Consider the following 16,682-nt stretch of genomic DNA (forward strand, 5'->3'; position numbering starts at 1 on the left):
GCTTAAGGTATTTCATCAGTGTGTATGTTTTTGGTGCGAAAATGATCATTGATTAATATAGGGAATGGTGACTGTACAATTACGGAAGGAGTTTAATCCATTCATGATGTTAGTAAACACCGAGAACCGGAAGGAAGAACACACTCTAATCAGCTTCTCAAAACATCACTTCCGGTAAGACAGTAAATACTTTGGATTTTTTCCTTACCTAATCCTTGAATACAAAAACGATATGCTTCTTCATATGTCAAATTATGATCATTACAGACGTGGAAAATTATGTTAATTCGAAATTGAAAATTGTGGTTTATTATGTAATGCTTTTAAGTTGTTGTAAATTTTTGGTCTGTCGTCTGTTTTAACTTCTACTGTCTCATGTAAATATCTGAGTTTATACTTGTTCTTTCTAATTGTTATGTTTATGTTTTGCTTAATATGCTGATGTCTGTTACTTTTTATTTTTAAATATTTCATGAATTCAGATCTTCAAATGAAAACAGGATGTCAAAGTTTTTGTCCAAAGCCTCAATCAAAAAGGACAAGTCTTCTCAATTATGGAAGTTCAGTAAAGATCCACTGAAGAAACCTCTCCTGAAGAAAACCTGTTATCGAGACGAACTCAGACAGACCAGCTGTCGGTGTTTCCTAGATATCCTTTATAATGTGAAACTGAATAATTAAAATATATCTGAATGTAAACAGCATTATAATAACATGAACTGAGTTTATTCTGTTCTTAGTTTCAGTTTTATCCATATCTAGCTCCCATTGGTTTTAGACTTTACCATAACAGACACACTCTGTCCGGGGGACTGCTACATACGCTCATAAAGGGGCTATATAGTTTGTCGTTAGTATAGTTCTAATGTTATTGGGAAACAGTCATCTCTGATAATAACGTTTATTCTCATTGTGTAATGGGTGGGTGGACGGGTGAAGATTCTATATAAGTTCTACGTTAAATTATCGCTCGATGTTGATGATAATTATTTTTTGGGTTTTGTTCTGCACGAATATTCTAGTTGAAAATTAAGACTAGATAATGGTTTGATACCAACAAAAGTTTCTCTTTTATCATTTTACATGATGAAGAGCTATTGATACTGTCACCATACAAGACAATAGCAAGAAGTAGATAAAACTTTTATTGGGAAAAGTTTTCAAGACTTGACTCATTCATGTATTTATTAGTTGGTCCAATGGTTAGTTAGTTCATTGATTAATTACTTTGTGTATTCGTATGTTGACAATTTACCTTAATCCTGAATACCTATCCAGCAGTTCATGGGAGATGCAACAAATAAAGATCATATATCAGACTTCGAACTCGCCAACAACTGCATCCTAGAGCCGTCAATGAGAAGTGTGAGTATACGTTATAAATTCTTGAGTCGTCCATGGGAAGTACGGGTATAAATTAATGATACTAGATCAATCAATGAGAAAGTTAATTTGTTAATTCAAGGGCAGTCTGGTGAACGTTATAAAAGCATGAACCTCATTAAGGAGATGTGTAAGATTAACCTCTACATTCAAGAAACATTAATCAGAAGTAGGAAATTGAAGTAGTAATCTGACTTCAAGCTAATGACATCAATTTTATTGATAATTTTGATCAAACAATAAACGTTTACTGAATTTAGAATGTGACAGCTTCTTTACTAGTACAAACCTGAAGACCTATTTCTTTAATAAAAGAATATATATCGATACAATGCTGTGCCTGAAACTGATCTTCATAATGACATTTGATTCCGTGCATTGTTTTTTAGTTTAAGCTAATGTTTTTATCTTTTATTTGGTTTAGCGACATTTGAGAGAAGAAGTGTATTGCCAACTCATGAAACAATTAACCCACAATCCAGATAAGTAAGTATTCAAACCACTGTAAATACATTTTCTTCGCTTGATTCATTTGAAGAAATATAATAATCAAATTAGTAATGGAAAGGAAATTGAAGAAATATTTTATATTTCAATTTTGTACAGCTAAATGTACATAGTACATGTGTACTTATCATACTGCTCGTTGATGCCAAAGACTATTTTTTTCTGTAATTTTCCTCTCTAGGGCAAGTGAAGACCGCGGCTGGCAGTTGTTGGTCCAGATGTCATCAACTGTAATCCCAGGAAGTGACCTGGTAGAGGAATGTGAACTCTTCATGAAAGGAAGTCCCCACAGAATGGCGGCACCGTGTCTGGACAGATTCCAGACCACAAAACGGTATGATTGTCCAGGCTTAAAGTGTTGTATTCTATGTAAGAGCATTTGAAATCATTAATCAAAGAGCTCGTTTAAAGACTGTATATTGATTGCATTAGTCAAAGTAATTTTCAGTTAACACAAATGTGCTATGAATATGGATCGGCACATGACTTTTCATTCCGATCCATTGGAGTAACTTCCCTTTAAATGAATTCGCTTGTGCTGACGGAATATAATAAATGAAAGTTATTATGATCAAAAAATGGCAAATCGTAAGTGATGTTAAAATACAATATTTTGAAGTTGGAAGCACAATTAAGAAAAGCACAATTCAAAATATCACAAAAAAGCAACGAATGGAAAGGTTAATTTTGTCGTAATTTCAAGGAATACGAGGATATCTACATTGTAAATGTAAATTGAGTATGTTCAGAACCGTGATCTTGTTTTTAGTATTTCTGAGACAATGAAACAATAAGGTTCTGATTGGTTGGTTAGGTGTGTGATAATTTAAAAGAACATTTAAATAACAATTGATCTAACGCCAATGTTGTTTAATGTTTTGGATTACATCTGTTTCAGTAATGGGTTTAGACAGTATCCACCTCACCAGAAGGAATATGAACTCCTCAGGTCAACTGAGCTAACAATCAAATTTGACATCGTCTTGCCTTTTAATGAAAGAGAGGTTTGTTGAACATTGACAAATACCATTTTAATACATCCAAGTTAATAGAATGTTACTAAAAATGCAAATATGATTGATTATTTTGGTATGAATTGTGTAAAAAGTAAATATCCATGGCTTCCTTGATGACCTATTTCTGTGGCTTCATATCTCGCTTGGTTTTTAAGAGGCAATTTCAACACGTTTAAGAAAACATAAAAATGAAGTAGAAAGAATTATTGTGCGACTCAGACGTAGTACAGAGAAAATACAAAATGTACGATAAATTGTTCAGAATTCAAAATACTATTCATGTTTATTATGAAATACTGTTAACCAATTTAGTTTTGCACGCGACAGAATAATTTCGTGTATTTCGTCACGGTAACATATTTACAAAACTCAGTGACCACACAAAAGCTTCAATCTCGGTTTCAGTAGAGCATTATTGTAAATAGCGAAAATAGTCTTGAAAACTCACGAAAATCGCATTGTTTTCCGAAAATGTGCTTTTCAGTTAAGAAGTAAACAATCATAGATTCCAATCCTTTATTTGACCAAATGATGGTTTTATAAGGCATGGAGCAACAGAATAGCCACATAAGCAATTTTGATATAGATTTGACCAGACTGATTTTGTTTTACTGTTAACTGCAATATTATCTTTTTCTTTACATATTTTACTAGACGGTCGAAGTGGAGAGCACTAGCCGTGTGTTTGATGTAAAACAACAACTGCTGACAAAGTTTGACTTGGTCGACTCAGCAATGGAATACGGCTTGTTCTTCGCCCTTCGTGACCGAGGTCCACAATATTCCTCTACAAATGCAAAAACGAGTGTGTGTCCATTCACTTGCAATATCGCTAAGATTAGTGGATTTCCTAGAAATTAAATAGGCTTACCAGAGTTATTAATATGTGCTAGAATCCATAGGCTATATTGGCATTTTATGAATTGTGTTAAGAGTAGATTTATGCTCATGCTAGAGCAATGCATGCCTATTGCTAAACAAAAAGAAAAAAGATGCATTTGATTAACATAACTATTGTTGATATGATGATTAAAATACTAGTTTCAAATTTTACAATTTCAGTGCATGCTTGAAATTAACTCAAAAGTAGTTTTGAAATATTTCAACTCCCGTTACATATGTTCTGTTGGGGTAATTACAATGTTTGTCATGAATAACTGAATAAATGTTCAGCGTTTGAAGTTCAGATCTATTTTCAGCCTCTGGTCACAAACGTGGTTCGGATAACAATATCACAGGCAGGTCTTTAGAGCGCCTGTAGTTGCAAAAGAGAAAGCAATCCCTTTCACTTTACATGGAATCCACTGATCGTAGTTGATGCTATATATCATCTTTGTTAAATAATGATGGTGTTTATTAACGTCATATTATAATTGATTGCTATAAATCAGTTTCATTTTATTCGCTGGATATTGGATTTGCAAAAACTAATCACTGCAAAAACGTTTCAATCACAGGAATAATTGAAAGAATGAAAATCTCAAAATTTTATCGCTATGGAAAAGTCTTGGAAACTCGAAACTGTGTCACCCCTAACATAAGTTGATGTGCAATACATCTTGTCATTTTTATCTGACGTTAATTAACACTTTGGTATCGGACTTTCCTTTTTCATCCAAACTTACTATTAATATTAGATATTTCATGTCCTACTGTAAACTGAAAATCCTAATAGCATTTTCAAAATTGGCGATAATTTTTAGTATTGTAGCTAAATGCCTATTTGTATAGTTTCCACCGAAATAAGCGATTTTGTAGTTAAAAATGTTGGGATGAAATTGGATGAGAGACAAGGTGTGATAGAAATGGCAGCTATTGTTCAATTTGTAATTTGATTTTGTTATATAATTGTTGTGGACGCTATCACACTTTGTCAGCATTAGTTGAATTCATTAACATGTTTCTCAATTAACATCTTCCTGCTGACAGCACTGATTAATGCGTATATACATATATATGTATTATCTCACTCATATACAATATGCATGTATCTATTGTTGCAGACGTACATGTAACTATATCACTGTAATACTAAGTCTACTTCTTTGTATAAATGAAACATTACTCATTTCTCTTACATTTCTGCAAGTATATAATGATAATCGCTTAAGAATTGTAGATTCACGCACAAAATTCATGACGCTTTCCAAGATCACCTATTTCTCCTTGCATCTTGTGAATGTCAAATTGTATTTTTCCAAAAAAAAACTAAATCTGAGCAAGAGCCATAATTTAATTTTATGTACAGGTAATTAATTTCCGCCGTGCATTTCCATGATCATAATGCTGATCAATGAAAATAAAACGAGCATGCTTAATCCTACATTATTTCCCTAATTTCACACCTCTTTACATGTTTAACATGTCCAAATGATAATATAGCCTCCCGCATAGTTCACGTTGGGTTTCCACTTTACACTTTCTTTGTATATACTCAGATATTCTGTAGATAATTATTTGTGCAAAAGACCTATACTATATTATCTCTTTGTTTTATAATGTGTCAGTCTGTGTCATATGAAATAATTTCAATATTTAAACGTAAAACATATAGGTAATCTTTATATATACTAAATTTATTTATGAAACTATAATTATCTACTTCCCTGAATGTAACAAGTTCATCGTTGTCTATCTAACATTTATGAAGCTTTAAAATTTAATTTTGCATGTGCGTTATATTGTATTTGGTAATCCCAGATTTGCATGGACATGCATCTTGTAAATAATTATACTGAACCTCTGAAAATAAGAAAGAAATATTAAAATCAAAATGTATTCCTTCGTATTATTGTGCTGTCAATGCTTGAATAGTTGTGTTGTTAGTGTATGGTATATCGTATATATAACTGTTTTATCAGAATGTATTGTCATCTTTACCATTCGTATTTACAGTGTTGAGTGCCAATGATGGAGATTACTTTATGGACGCCCTGTGCCACGTAGACAGATTCTGGACAAAGTTATCTCACTCAGGAAGAGCTAGCCGTAAGTCTGATACATCCTTTTCTAACTTTTAAAGATCTTTTTATTTAGTTATTCTTTTTTTTATTGTTTATTGAGATCTACTGTCATTCAGACAAGGTTTCATGGAAGGTGGGATGGTGGAGTACCCTCATAAAATCAAAATGAACGATCTATATTCACGACTCGGCAACAACTCTATTCTTTAGTTTGGAACTCGTGAACCAAGGTCGATGCATTTAGTTGAATGTTGGAACGATCTGGACTTCTCGACGATGAAATCAAATCATTCATTGCACAATACAAGTGTTATAGAATAATTCAAAATACGTCAATACGGGAAAAAATAGATTATTGCAGAAACAGACAGCAAGGAATGGACGTTACACTAACTTTTCAGAAACCATAATTTGCGTTTTTGCACAGTAAAAAACGTTCGTCCGTGTTATTTGTTGTACTATAATTTGCTTTTATAACAGAAACAGAACAAGGTCCACCACCAGCTCCACATGTGTTCTTCATGAAGAAAATATGGGTGAATGCAGAACCAGGACAAAGCAGAACGGCAGATTCCATATTCCATTTCCCACAGGTAAGAATAATAGAATCTTACATGGACCTCCCAGGTGGACAGGGATATCTCAACCCCAGAGAAAGATTTTGGCTGGTCAACCCGAGACTTACTGAGGGTTGGTGGTCAAAATTTTTCATGTGGGTTGAGATATCCCTGTCCACCTGACAGGCTCATGTTTAATGCTTTTTCTCCAATACTTTAACTTAACGAGAAATGGAGAGGTACGTCGCTGTGCGTTAAAAAAATGGTCGCCGCATGTATTGATGACGTTACTGTCTAGCGCGTGTGAGCTGTCTTTTCCCCACCCCGGTAAAACACAGAATTATCTTTTTCCCTAGCAACCGCGGGATAACCGGTACCCTGTCAAGTATGGGAGAAATGATACTCTTGGCAGGTTCTATGTTATATTTTCACGGACTTGAAGCCTTATAAATGTTAATGATCATTCAATATCACATGTATAAGTGATTGCGTCTCTAGGAAATTAATACTGACTGAATGTTTACAGCATTAAAGAGCCACTACCGTCCAAAATGACAAAAGCTTAACTTTTGCGGGGTTTTTTCCAGGAACTGCCAAATTACCTCCGTGGATTCCACAAATTCTCCGATGTTGATCTCGGCAAGATGGCGGCGTACATTTATCGGGGTCAGTTTGGAGACGATATGTCAGGAATGATAAATTTCCAGTAAGTATTAATTTATTCGTTAGATCTTTGTTAAATTATTAGCCCTTTTAAGTTCATATACACTGTATATAAGATCTGAATGAAATGCAATATACATGGTCGTAAATATGTATATGAAAATGTAGCTAACTATATAAACGAAAAGAAACACAAAGTAAGCGATTGTGATTTTTGTTATGCCATAAAGTAGGTAATAAAAAGTGTAAATAACTTATTTTAGCGGTACCACGGACATTCGTATTGTCCCCACTTTTTCATGTCGACTCAATGACAAGATTTTAAGTCATAGAACTCAATTGTAACTGTGCTGAATCATTTTTCAGATATTAATTTTCTATTTTTTATATCCTCCACAACATGCACAAATTTGAAATAACTACAGTATTAATAGTTGTTGCTTTGCTTACCTGTTACAGCAATTGATTTATTTTTCATTTTTTTTCGTTTTATCAGTGAAAACATCAATGCCTTAATACCTAGATCTCACACAAAGACGAAATCTGTCGACGAGTGGCGAAAGGTAAGTACTGTACGATATGTTTAGCCATTTATTACAACAAATGTAATTGGCTTAAGGCGGGCTGTATTGGGTATTTCTTATGTGTGTTCTGTATAGGACGCTCCTGTGTATTTGTTCAACTGTTCGAAAAAAGAAGGTTTCGACGTTTACATGATTGGATAGAACCGGAGTAGAAAAATTAAAATAATTTAAATAATGTTAAAGCATTGTATTTAAGTGAATATTGACGAAATAAACTTTATGAAATTATTTAGATAATATTTTCAAATAATGATATTTCTTTCACAATCGAACAGAAATGGCTGTAAAATGTAGAATTGTTCTTACCATAAAGCTGGGATTTGGCAGACATTTGAAGTAAATTGTATCGCAATGGTTACGACAAAATTAAAGTTACGTTACATTTACCAACTCACATTTTTCAGGCCGTACAGACGAATTTACAGCTGACCAAAGGTCTCTCATCTGACAAAGCCAAAGAGCAATTTCTGAAGATCATTTACACGTGGCCTACTTACGGAAGTGTTTTCTTTGAAGTAAAGGTAAAACTATATCTTAAAACTCCATTGAAACTCTCTAAATACTGCCTACTGTATAATATAAAATGGGATGTTATTATATTGGGAAAAAGTTGAATGATATCTACCATTAAAATCCGTATCGCGAAAATTTAAAATCGTTAACTTATGAGTTTCTCTTTTTATGATCAAATCGCGAAAATTTTGGTCCGGAAAATAACCGACAATATGGTATTGGTTGTGTAGAAAATTTATTTGTTTTCGTACATACGTAAGTGTTGTCAAACCAGAAATACAAAAACAAAAGGACACCTGCTTTTATCATTTACTATTCCACAGGTCAATAACGAATATTTCTACAATCGCAATGATAAGAATACTCTAACCCAAGAAAATATGTACGCTCGGATTTGTTTATATAATAAAAAGTAATTCGTGGATACATTTTGTGGTTTGGAAATTTCAAATAAATTGATTTTCGCCGTTAGACGATCAATAAATATAGTTACATATATGCTGTATTCTGTATTTGCATTTTACTATAAGACTCTTTCACATTTGGATATGAAGGATAGGGATATTCTACTCGAGGGTCACAAAATGTAGTAAAACTCGAGGCTTGCTGAGGGTTTTGCAACCTTTTGTGATCCCGAGGGTAAAATATCCCTATCCTTCATATCCACTTATGAAAGAGTATTTTTCTTTCATACCTCGACGTTTTATTGTAATTTTACAACTGTGATATCCCGCCATTTTGAAATAAATTCGAAAAAATCCACGACTGAAAGTCAATTTTCCATACATGAAAAATTTCGTGATATTTTCAAAAATGAAAATCCGTTGTTCGCATCTTTTATAGTAAAACCAGTTAAGTTTGTGAAAACAATGTTAAAATTTTTACCGAGGAAATAGAAATTTTGTTGACGCCGTGACGTCACGAGGCTTTATTGTATGGATAGCCATGCAATACAGCCTCAGGCGGCATGAGTGTATTGCCCTAAACCAGCCAGTATTACACTCGTAGGTATGAAAGAAAAAGATGTCTATCATTGCATGTAGGTACTGATTGTCGAGTTGTAAAACGTTAATTATGCTGAGAAAAGGACGCTTTTATAGTTACAAAATAATGACTTCACAGTCGATACTATACCTACGCGCAAAAAAGAAAATCTGTATTATGCAAAGACTGTATATGTAAAACAAATATATATACTCATGATGATGTGACAACCGCTAAAACGGCAAATCGTTTTCGTGCAACTTAACTCTTATGTGTTTTCATTTTAATTAATTGTAATTATATTTGTATATATATATATATAATAACATTGGGCACATGCTATTCAAATTATGTGAAGCCTAAGCTTTTTTTATCTAAAACAATAAAGAGGTAAGACAGTAGCAACAATTTATTAAGGCAGAGGGTTTTGAATTTGCGTTAAAATATAAAAAATATATATTTGATATCAAATAAAGAATAACAGCTCAGATATTATACATAAATATAATTTTCTGTTACAGCAAAGAGCGATGAAAAACTTGCCAAAATATTTGTTACTTGCCGTCAACCCCAACGGAGTGCTACTTATGGACCCCGAATCGAAGGTAATAGTTTACTGATAATAGTCATTTTCTTTGAGAATGCTAAAGAGAGAGGAGCTTATGTGATCACCCTGGCGTCAGCGTTGCTTGAAATTTTATTACAAATTATGAAATTCTATCTCTTAACATTAATATGTCTACTTTAAAATTTAGTATTAAAATTATTGCCATCTATATAAGCACGCATTTTGGGTCGCGGACGCAAGAGTTTGATAACTTCAAGAGGCCAAAATGTATTTTTATGGTTAGTTTTAATATCATTAGAAGCTTCTAGAGCCGCGATTTGCTGTTTTCAAACAGTCCTTGTTTATATACTTTCAAATATATTTTCTATATATTTCTTGTTTATATAATTTTACAGGACATTGTGGCGAGTTACGAATACGGTAAAATTCCCAACTGGGCATTCGACGAATATTCCTTCACTCTCGTTGTCGGCGAATCGTCAAATGCAACAAAAATATTCTTCGAAACAAGTGTGGTATGTTATAATTTCACATTTAATCTTGAACATTTGTATTAATGTGAACATTTTTATAAATTTTGTGAATTATTTTTTTAATTTTGTGCTTATCTTAAACACGAATGTCAGTATATATATATTGTGTGTATCAGTTCGCTGGAAATATTTCATAATCTAGTTCTCAGAGATTGATTTTCTTGGTTAAAACAACCAAATCCATCATCAATTATTTATGTAGATACTTTCTTGTATTGTACATGTCTCCATTGCAAAAATGTATGTTAAATCAACCAAACTTAATTTCATTTTTATCTTCGCATCTTCATACATTATCCTTCAATCTTTAATATTTTATTGTCCAAACAAACATGTATATCTTTATTCTTATTTAGTTACAATGTGTTATTCTATGAAGCTTTTACAGTTTTAAAGTACTAGAATTTAATCAATCATTTTATCTTATATTTTCAGGGACACAACATTGACGATATTGTGATGTCATACGTGGCATGGACTATGAACACCCATATAAAAAAACGGCCAAAATATGCAGGAGTAACTGTGGGAGAATCAAGCTGCTGAAAAGATCAAAACTTTCATCAGGTCGATATTGTATTTTGTCGACCTGAATAAATAATTTATTAACCGCCGGCATATTCGTATTCATATAATATTATTATTGAATGTAACTTACCTCCTGAAGATGGAATCTCTGTGTACAAATAGAAGAAGTAGGAGACATTGAAATGTCGCAATTGCAAAATTGACTTTGTATTCTAAGAACAGAAACATTTGGTGTATGTCTCAAGATATCGACTTCCGCTGAAGTTGTCGAACGTTTCGAATACTTCTAAATGGTAATAGATACCCCCCACCATGAATTGATGTGTGAATTAATTTTGAAATTGTAATGTTGTAATACCTTATACCGACTGAAATAGTCATAATTAATTCAGTTATTCATATATCAGATATATTTACATATTTATGTATACATGGAATCTATGTTTTCGTTTTATTGGGAGAAATGGTAACCGTTATACATATCAGTTTTGTGGGATTACATGGTAGTAAATATAAATGTACTATTTTTTTCTGGGATGAAGTCCAGTTATATCTAATTTGATGCATATACCAAAGTACACGTTTATCCTTATACAAGTATAACTCTACACTAGATTAATTTGATATTAGAAAATTATAGAAAGTACTTAGATTCCTGGCTGTTAGTGATTGCATAATAGTATACATACGGTACTTAGATTGTATGTAAACATATCGGTTGTAAAAGAAAATGTATACTGTATACATGTTTTTTTTCGTGGGGAGTTACATTTCTCTATATTCTCCATTGTAGTGTTTGATACAGACAGTGCATGAGCAGGTATATCCCAAAATTTATAAAGAGAAAACTGTGAAGTTCACTGCCAAATTACCCATATATACAGTACCCTTAACAAGAAACACTACCTAATTAAGTGAAATCACATTAATCGGTGGCCATATGTTAGCGCTCTCAGCACTTTGCAAATAATGTGGGTATTCCACTTCAGCTCTGAATCTGATTGAAATTGTTAAAGAATATGTAAAATATGTAGTCACCCTCTGAAATGAGTTCGTTTACAGTACAGTAAATTCTGTTTGTTAGTTAATGAATTCCTTTACCTGTTAAGATATCACACATAGTATAGACGTGACTTTTCATGAGAACGATATTTTTGCGATTTTGCTTGGCTTTAGCGTTATCGCGGAATTGAATCCTTTAATTGATAAGAATATCTTTTCCAAAATTGTCAACTAGATCACGAAATAATAAACGAAACATTTTCTCGTTATTAAGTAAAATCGATTTGTTTAACGTTAAAATTCCCCGCTATAGCGTATATTGTTTTTATATTCTCCACGAATGATTGTTCAATTCTCATTATGTTTTACTATCTTATCCTCGCGATGACAAGCTCCTCCGGGAACTCTGTCTTTGCATGTTACAAAGTTATGTGCATCGTACATGTATAGATTGTGACGTTTCCTTTGTTTGTTACGCCGTCGTCTCTTCGATATACAATCGGAAACCTTCGACACTTTCCGTAAACGAGAAAATACTATAATTTCTCGTTCACGGAAAGTTCTGAAAGTTCCCGATTGAACGGAATATAGTTTATCTCACAAACAATCGTGACGTAATGCAATGCCCACCAAAAAGGGCAGATAACTCATTGCCAATACGTTGATTAGGTACCTCGATTTGGAGGAAATGCATGGAACCCATAATCGAATTCAGGGGCATAGTGTGGTGTTATTTTTTTATTAATGTTGAAGATATATATTTTATGCCTGTGTTCATTTGTATAGGATGTTTGCAATCAAAAATTGAAATGTATTTTGTTGTAATTTCAGGATTAGGAAACTTTACGTGTTAACCATACGTTTATTACTGCTGCACAGTCTTTCAGTAAAAGCAAATGTTAATGGTGGTATAACCTTAATTTTGTGCTTTAAGCCGCTTTCTTCTTCAAAAGAATTTCAGTAGCACAAAGTTTGTGCTAAATCGAAACATCTTCTTCAAAAGCATTTCAGTAGCAAAAAGTTTGTGCTAAATCGAAACATCTTATTTTTTCATGCACCTTTAAATATTTTTGTACATGTAACATAAGTTTCCTTAACATTTAATTATTGTTACGTAGATGGACACATACTGTATCTCAAAACTGGAAAACAACTTTGCTGTGTATCGAATCGGGTTTAGTTTCCAACAAAATGAAAATTTGGCTATAGTTTTGCAAAGCTTTGTGAAACTGAGATGTTGTAGGAAATACATATTTTGGTTTGAAATATTACACAATATGTCATAATAAGGTTATAATATATTGAACTATAGTACAATATAATATTCGGCTTTCAAGATATCACAATTACAATACAAGTATACCATGGCATGACTTATATACGTCATAAAAGGATAAGAATTCATCAGGTGTTGTCTATTTTCTCTTCTCCTTTGTCGGTGCTGTCTCTATTTGTGATATTTCTATATAGATAATAAATCCGGAATCGGGTTGTTTCCTCTATTAGTCCCACTGTTAAACTATAATACACGTATATAATATAGTAGTGTCTTGTACATGTAGCCCCTCCTTGGAATGGTGCATATATTTTCTTATCTTGTTCGTTCTTTCTGTCTGTCTGGTTTCATCGCTTTAGATCTTGATTTAATATGGAGTTCGGACAGATATATCTTAGACATTTCAGGTTTTCATTTTATCTATAGAATTACTCTATTGCAAAAAACAATGTGATAAAGTTCCGGCCCTTCTTTTAAACTATGAGTTAAGAAAATATGCTGTTGTATTCTTGGACTTTCGCAGCCAGAAATAAATTGAACAGAAGGTTTTAAGAAAAGACCAAGGCCGTAAGGTTCGCGAATTTCCGATTCAGAGTTTTATAGAAATAATTTTGATTATTTCTCTTTGGAGGAAAGAATAAGATTTAAATATCTGTGTATTACTACAAGGATATGTATATATACTGCTGAAATAGAATGTACATTTTATTTTACTGCTTCTCTATCGCTATGTGAATGTGATCTGATTTACACGAGAACTATATTTTTATTGCGTCCGGTGAGGAGCTATTCATACATATAACGGATCTATATCTATATTTCAAATGTGCCTTTTCATGTAAGGTTAAGGTTAATACAATCCTGGAAACTTTCGTATTTTGGCGGTTATCGTATCTTATTAGGCTTTTTAATTTTCTTTATATTAGGCAAAAAATATAAAAAATAAAAAATCCAAATAATATAGGCAGGTTTAGCGGACTACGTATCTAGGTGATGAGAAATATCAAAATATACTTACGCAGTCACCCTTGTCAACTCGAAATAATCGGAGGCGTATTTATTACTTTTAAGTTTTCAGAGTATCCAAAATTGGTGAATAGTTTTATCGAGACCAACTACAGTACTGTAGTGTAGATTCTTCGAATTAAACAGGGAGTTAGCGTTACCATATACATGTAAAGTTGATGGAATTAACACGATTCGGCTGTATGTGGAGTCCTTTACTTCTAAATATCAACAAAACGCCGTTCAAAATATTCATTGGTAAATTTCAGTTCGCAAAAACAAATAATTTGCAGTAAGTAGATTAGTTTCTTATGATGTACGATGCGAAAAATCAAAATGTGACAGAAATTATGCTTTAACAAACTACAAAACAATAGTGTCAGATGTTATCAACGATAATGCATACTAATAATATAAATCATGAGCAATTCTAATCCTTTAAATGATTTTTTACTTTGACAATAAATTATATGACTACCTTGCCAGCGAGTTGCGTTCTTTTTGTTGTGTTCGAGTTTTCAGTATTAGAAATGTGTTGTTAATTAGCAACTCTCCAACATGTTCTTTCTGATAAAGATATATACATGATAATGTATAGAGAGTGTGGATTTTTGTTGTGTAAAGATTCTTTTAGTCAAGCCTGTCTATAAAGTGGTCTTTATACAAAGGCCAAATTGTGTTATAAATGACCATTTGGGGCCATAAGAAGTGGTCTAAATAAGGAGGTAGTCGTTTTAGTATACAAAGTTGGTTACTAAGGCATTTTTCATTATATTTCATATTAAAACAGGATATCTTAATGTTGACGATGACACCACTTTTTAAAGTTCATTTAATAATCTGAAGTAATAAACCAATATATTAAATACATCTAAATCAAGTATTCGTGCAAAAATGGTCAATCATTATACTGTGGCATAGAATCGTATAAACTTTTCCCCACGCTTTTAATCCGATTTCAGCAGTGACAACGATTATAACAATAATACCAATACATGTATTTAGATAAAACATTTATTATAAATAGGTTGCCGTGAGCATTACAACAAAAAATTTAAATAAATGATTGTTTTTCGTTAAGTTAATAATTATATAATGAATATGAAAACTCAATGGTATTAAAGCATTAATACAAAAACCATATTGTAACAATATTAATATCAATAACGCCGTCGTTACGGATGGCTTTGAAAACATACCCATTTGATGTGGCAAGTATCGTTTTCCATAAATGATTTAAGTATTTATATATAAATTATATGCTTTTAGAAAATAACTATATCAAGTCATAATCTATGAGTATATTTTATCAATATTCTCATTGTTAAATTCTTCCAGTACTTACCCTTATGAAAAACATGCAAAATGAAATTTTGTGTATTAATACATGTACATGTAATTATGAAAATAATTCAGAAATACGTAATCAAAAATACTTTACCAATACATGTACATGTAAATATGAAAATAATTCAGAAATATGTAATCAAAAATACTTTACCATTTAAAGTAAAATACTAGTAGATTTACAATTTCAAATAAAATACTAGTAGATTTACAAAATCAAATAACTTACAGCTAAGAGATTAAACGCTGGATCATTTTATAGATAAATCTTATTTTATGAAGAAGTGGTGTAAAGATATACATTTAATACTTAGTCTAGTACTGAACCCTAGGTTAACAAACTAACAATAGCCAGGATCACATAAAACGTGTCAGAATTAAAGGCCCACTACCTTTCCGAAACGACTTTTAATTTCTAACATTGGGATGTAAAATGATATCGATAATTTTGTAGAGTCGCAAAAGTTACTGACTTACCGTTAAAGCTACACTCAGCATCATCTTCTGACAAATTGAATTAAAATAAATAAAATGATAATTTTGCCGCCGTCGTCCTAGATACCGCGCGGTAGTTATCACTGCGCCAGACGGCAATACATCGAAATGAATTTCCAGTTATCATATATTACGCAGTAAATCTTGCATATGTTTGGTGTTGTTACCTCATCTTAGACCATCGATATGTATTTTCTTATGTTATTAATGCTTTTAAGAAACATTTAAAGTTTGCTCCGGAAAGGTAGTCGGCCTTTAAGAGGTGGAGAAAGTCGACAAAACACCAACCAGCGGTCATTACCTGGCAACTGCCCCAATTGGGTTTCGAACTCGCTACCAAAAGGTATGCATGCTTAGTGGTGGTTAAATGTCTGAAAATCATAACTAATAGGAATCAAATGAATATCATTCTCAATACTAGACTTTTCATGAAGAGGTAAATATTCATTGTACATGTTAAGGAAAAATCAGGAAAGAAACACGTGTACCCACTACCCAGACAGAAACTTAATGTGTGCAGCAACACTGACTTTTGTGCAGCAAGTTACTGCAGAATATTTGAGCAGGTTAGTGCAACTAGCAGCACCATTCTGGCAATATTTTGTTGCACATATACTGCCGCAAGAGTGCAGCCTTTGAGCAAGAAACATTGCGCCAACAATACTTTGTTGCACATATACTGCCGCAAGAGTGCAGACTTTGAGCAAGAAACATTAAGTTCTTTTATAGTGACCCGAACAGAGAACAGATAATATAAA

General features: G+C 32.5%; 1 protein-coding gene across 4 annotated transcripts in view; it reads left to right on the forward strand.

Moving 5' to 3' along the window:
• The window catches only part of LOC138307941 (myosin-VIIa-like), a 68,359-nt gene extending 53,795 nt beyond the window's left edge, over positions 1-14,564 (forward strand). For 2 of the 4 annotated variants that reach the window (XM_069248876.1, XM_069248875.1), the window contains exons 14-29: positions 62-174; positions 483-649; positions 1,271-1,365; positions 1,808-1,869; positions 2,072-2,224; positions 2,789-2,894; positions 3,561-3,711; positions 4,106-4,144; positions 5,802-5,894; positions 6,350-6,462; positions 7,014-7,132; positions 7,586-7,652; positions 8,078-8,194; positions 9,692-9,775; positions 10,134-10,253; positions 10,707-14,564. In XM_069248876.1, coding sequence (XP_069104977.1) covers positions 62-174; positions 483-649; positions 1,271-1,365; positions 1,808-1,869; positions 2,072-2,224; positions 2,789-2,894; positions 3,561-3,711; positions 4,106-4,144; positions 5,802-5,894; positions 6,350-6,462; positions 7,014-7,132; positions 7,586-7,652; positions 8,078-8,194; positions 9,692-9,775; positions 10,134-10,253; positions 10,707-10,817 — 1,710 coding nt within the window. In that variant the 3' untranslated portion in view covers positions 10,818-14,564. The remainder of the gene's footprint in view (positions 1-61; positions 175-482; positions 650-1,270; positions 1,366-1,807; positions 1,870-2,071; positions 2,225-2,788; positions 2,895-3,560; positions 3,712-4,105; positions 4,145-5,801; positions 5,895-6,349; positions 6,463-7,013; positions 7,133-7,585; positions 7,653-8,077; positions 8,195-9,691; positions 9,776-10,133; positions 10,254-10,706) is intronic. The other 2 variants (XM_069248877.1, XM_069248879.1) reach the window with 2 other exon arrangements.
• The last annotated feature ends 2,118 nt before the right edge of the window (positions 14,565-16,682 follow it).

This window comes from Argopecten irradians, chromosome 14 (assembly GCF_041381155.1).
Source record: "Argopecten irradians isolate NY chromosome 14, Ai_NY, whole genome shotgun sequence".
Taxonomy (NCBI): Eukaryota; Metazoa; Mollusca; class Bivalvia; order Pectinida; family Pectinidae; genus Argopecten; species Argopecten irradians.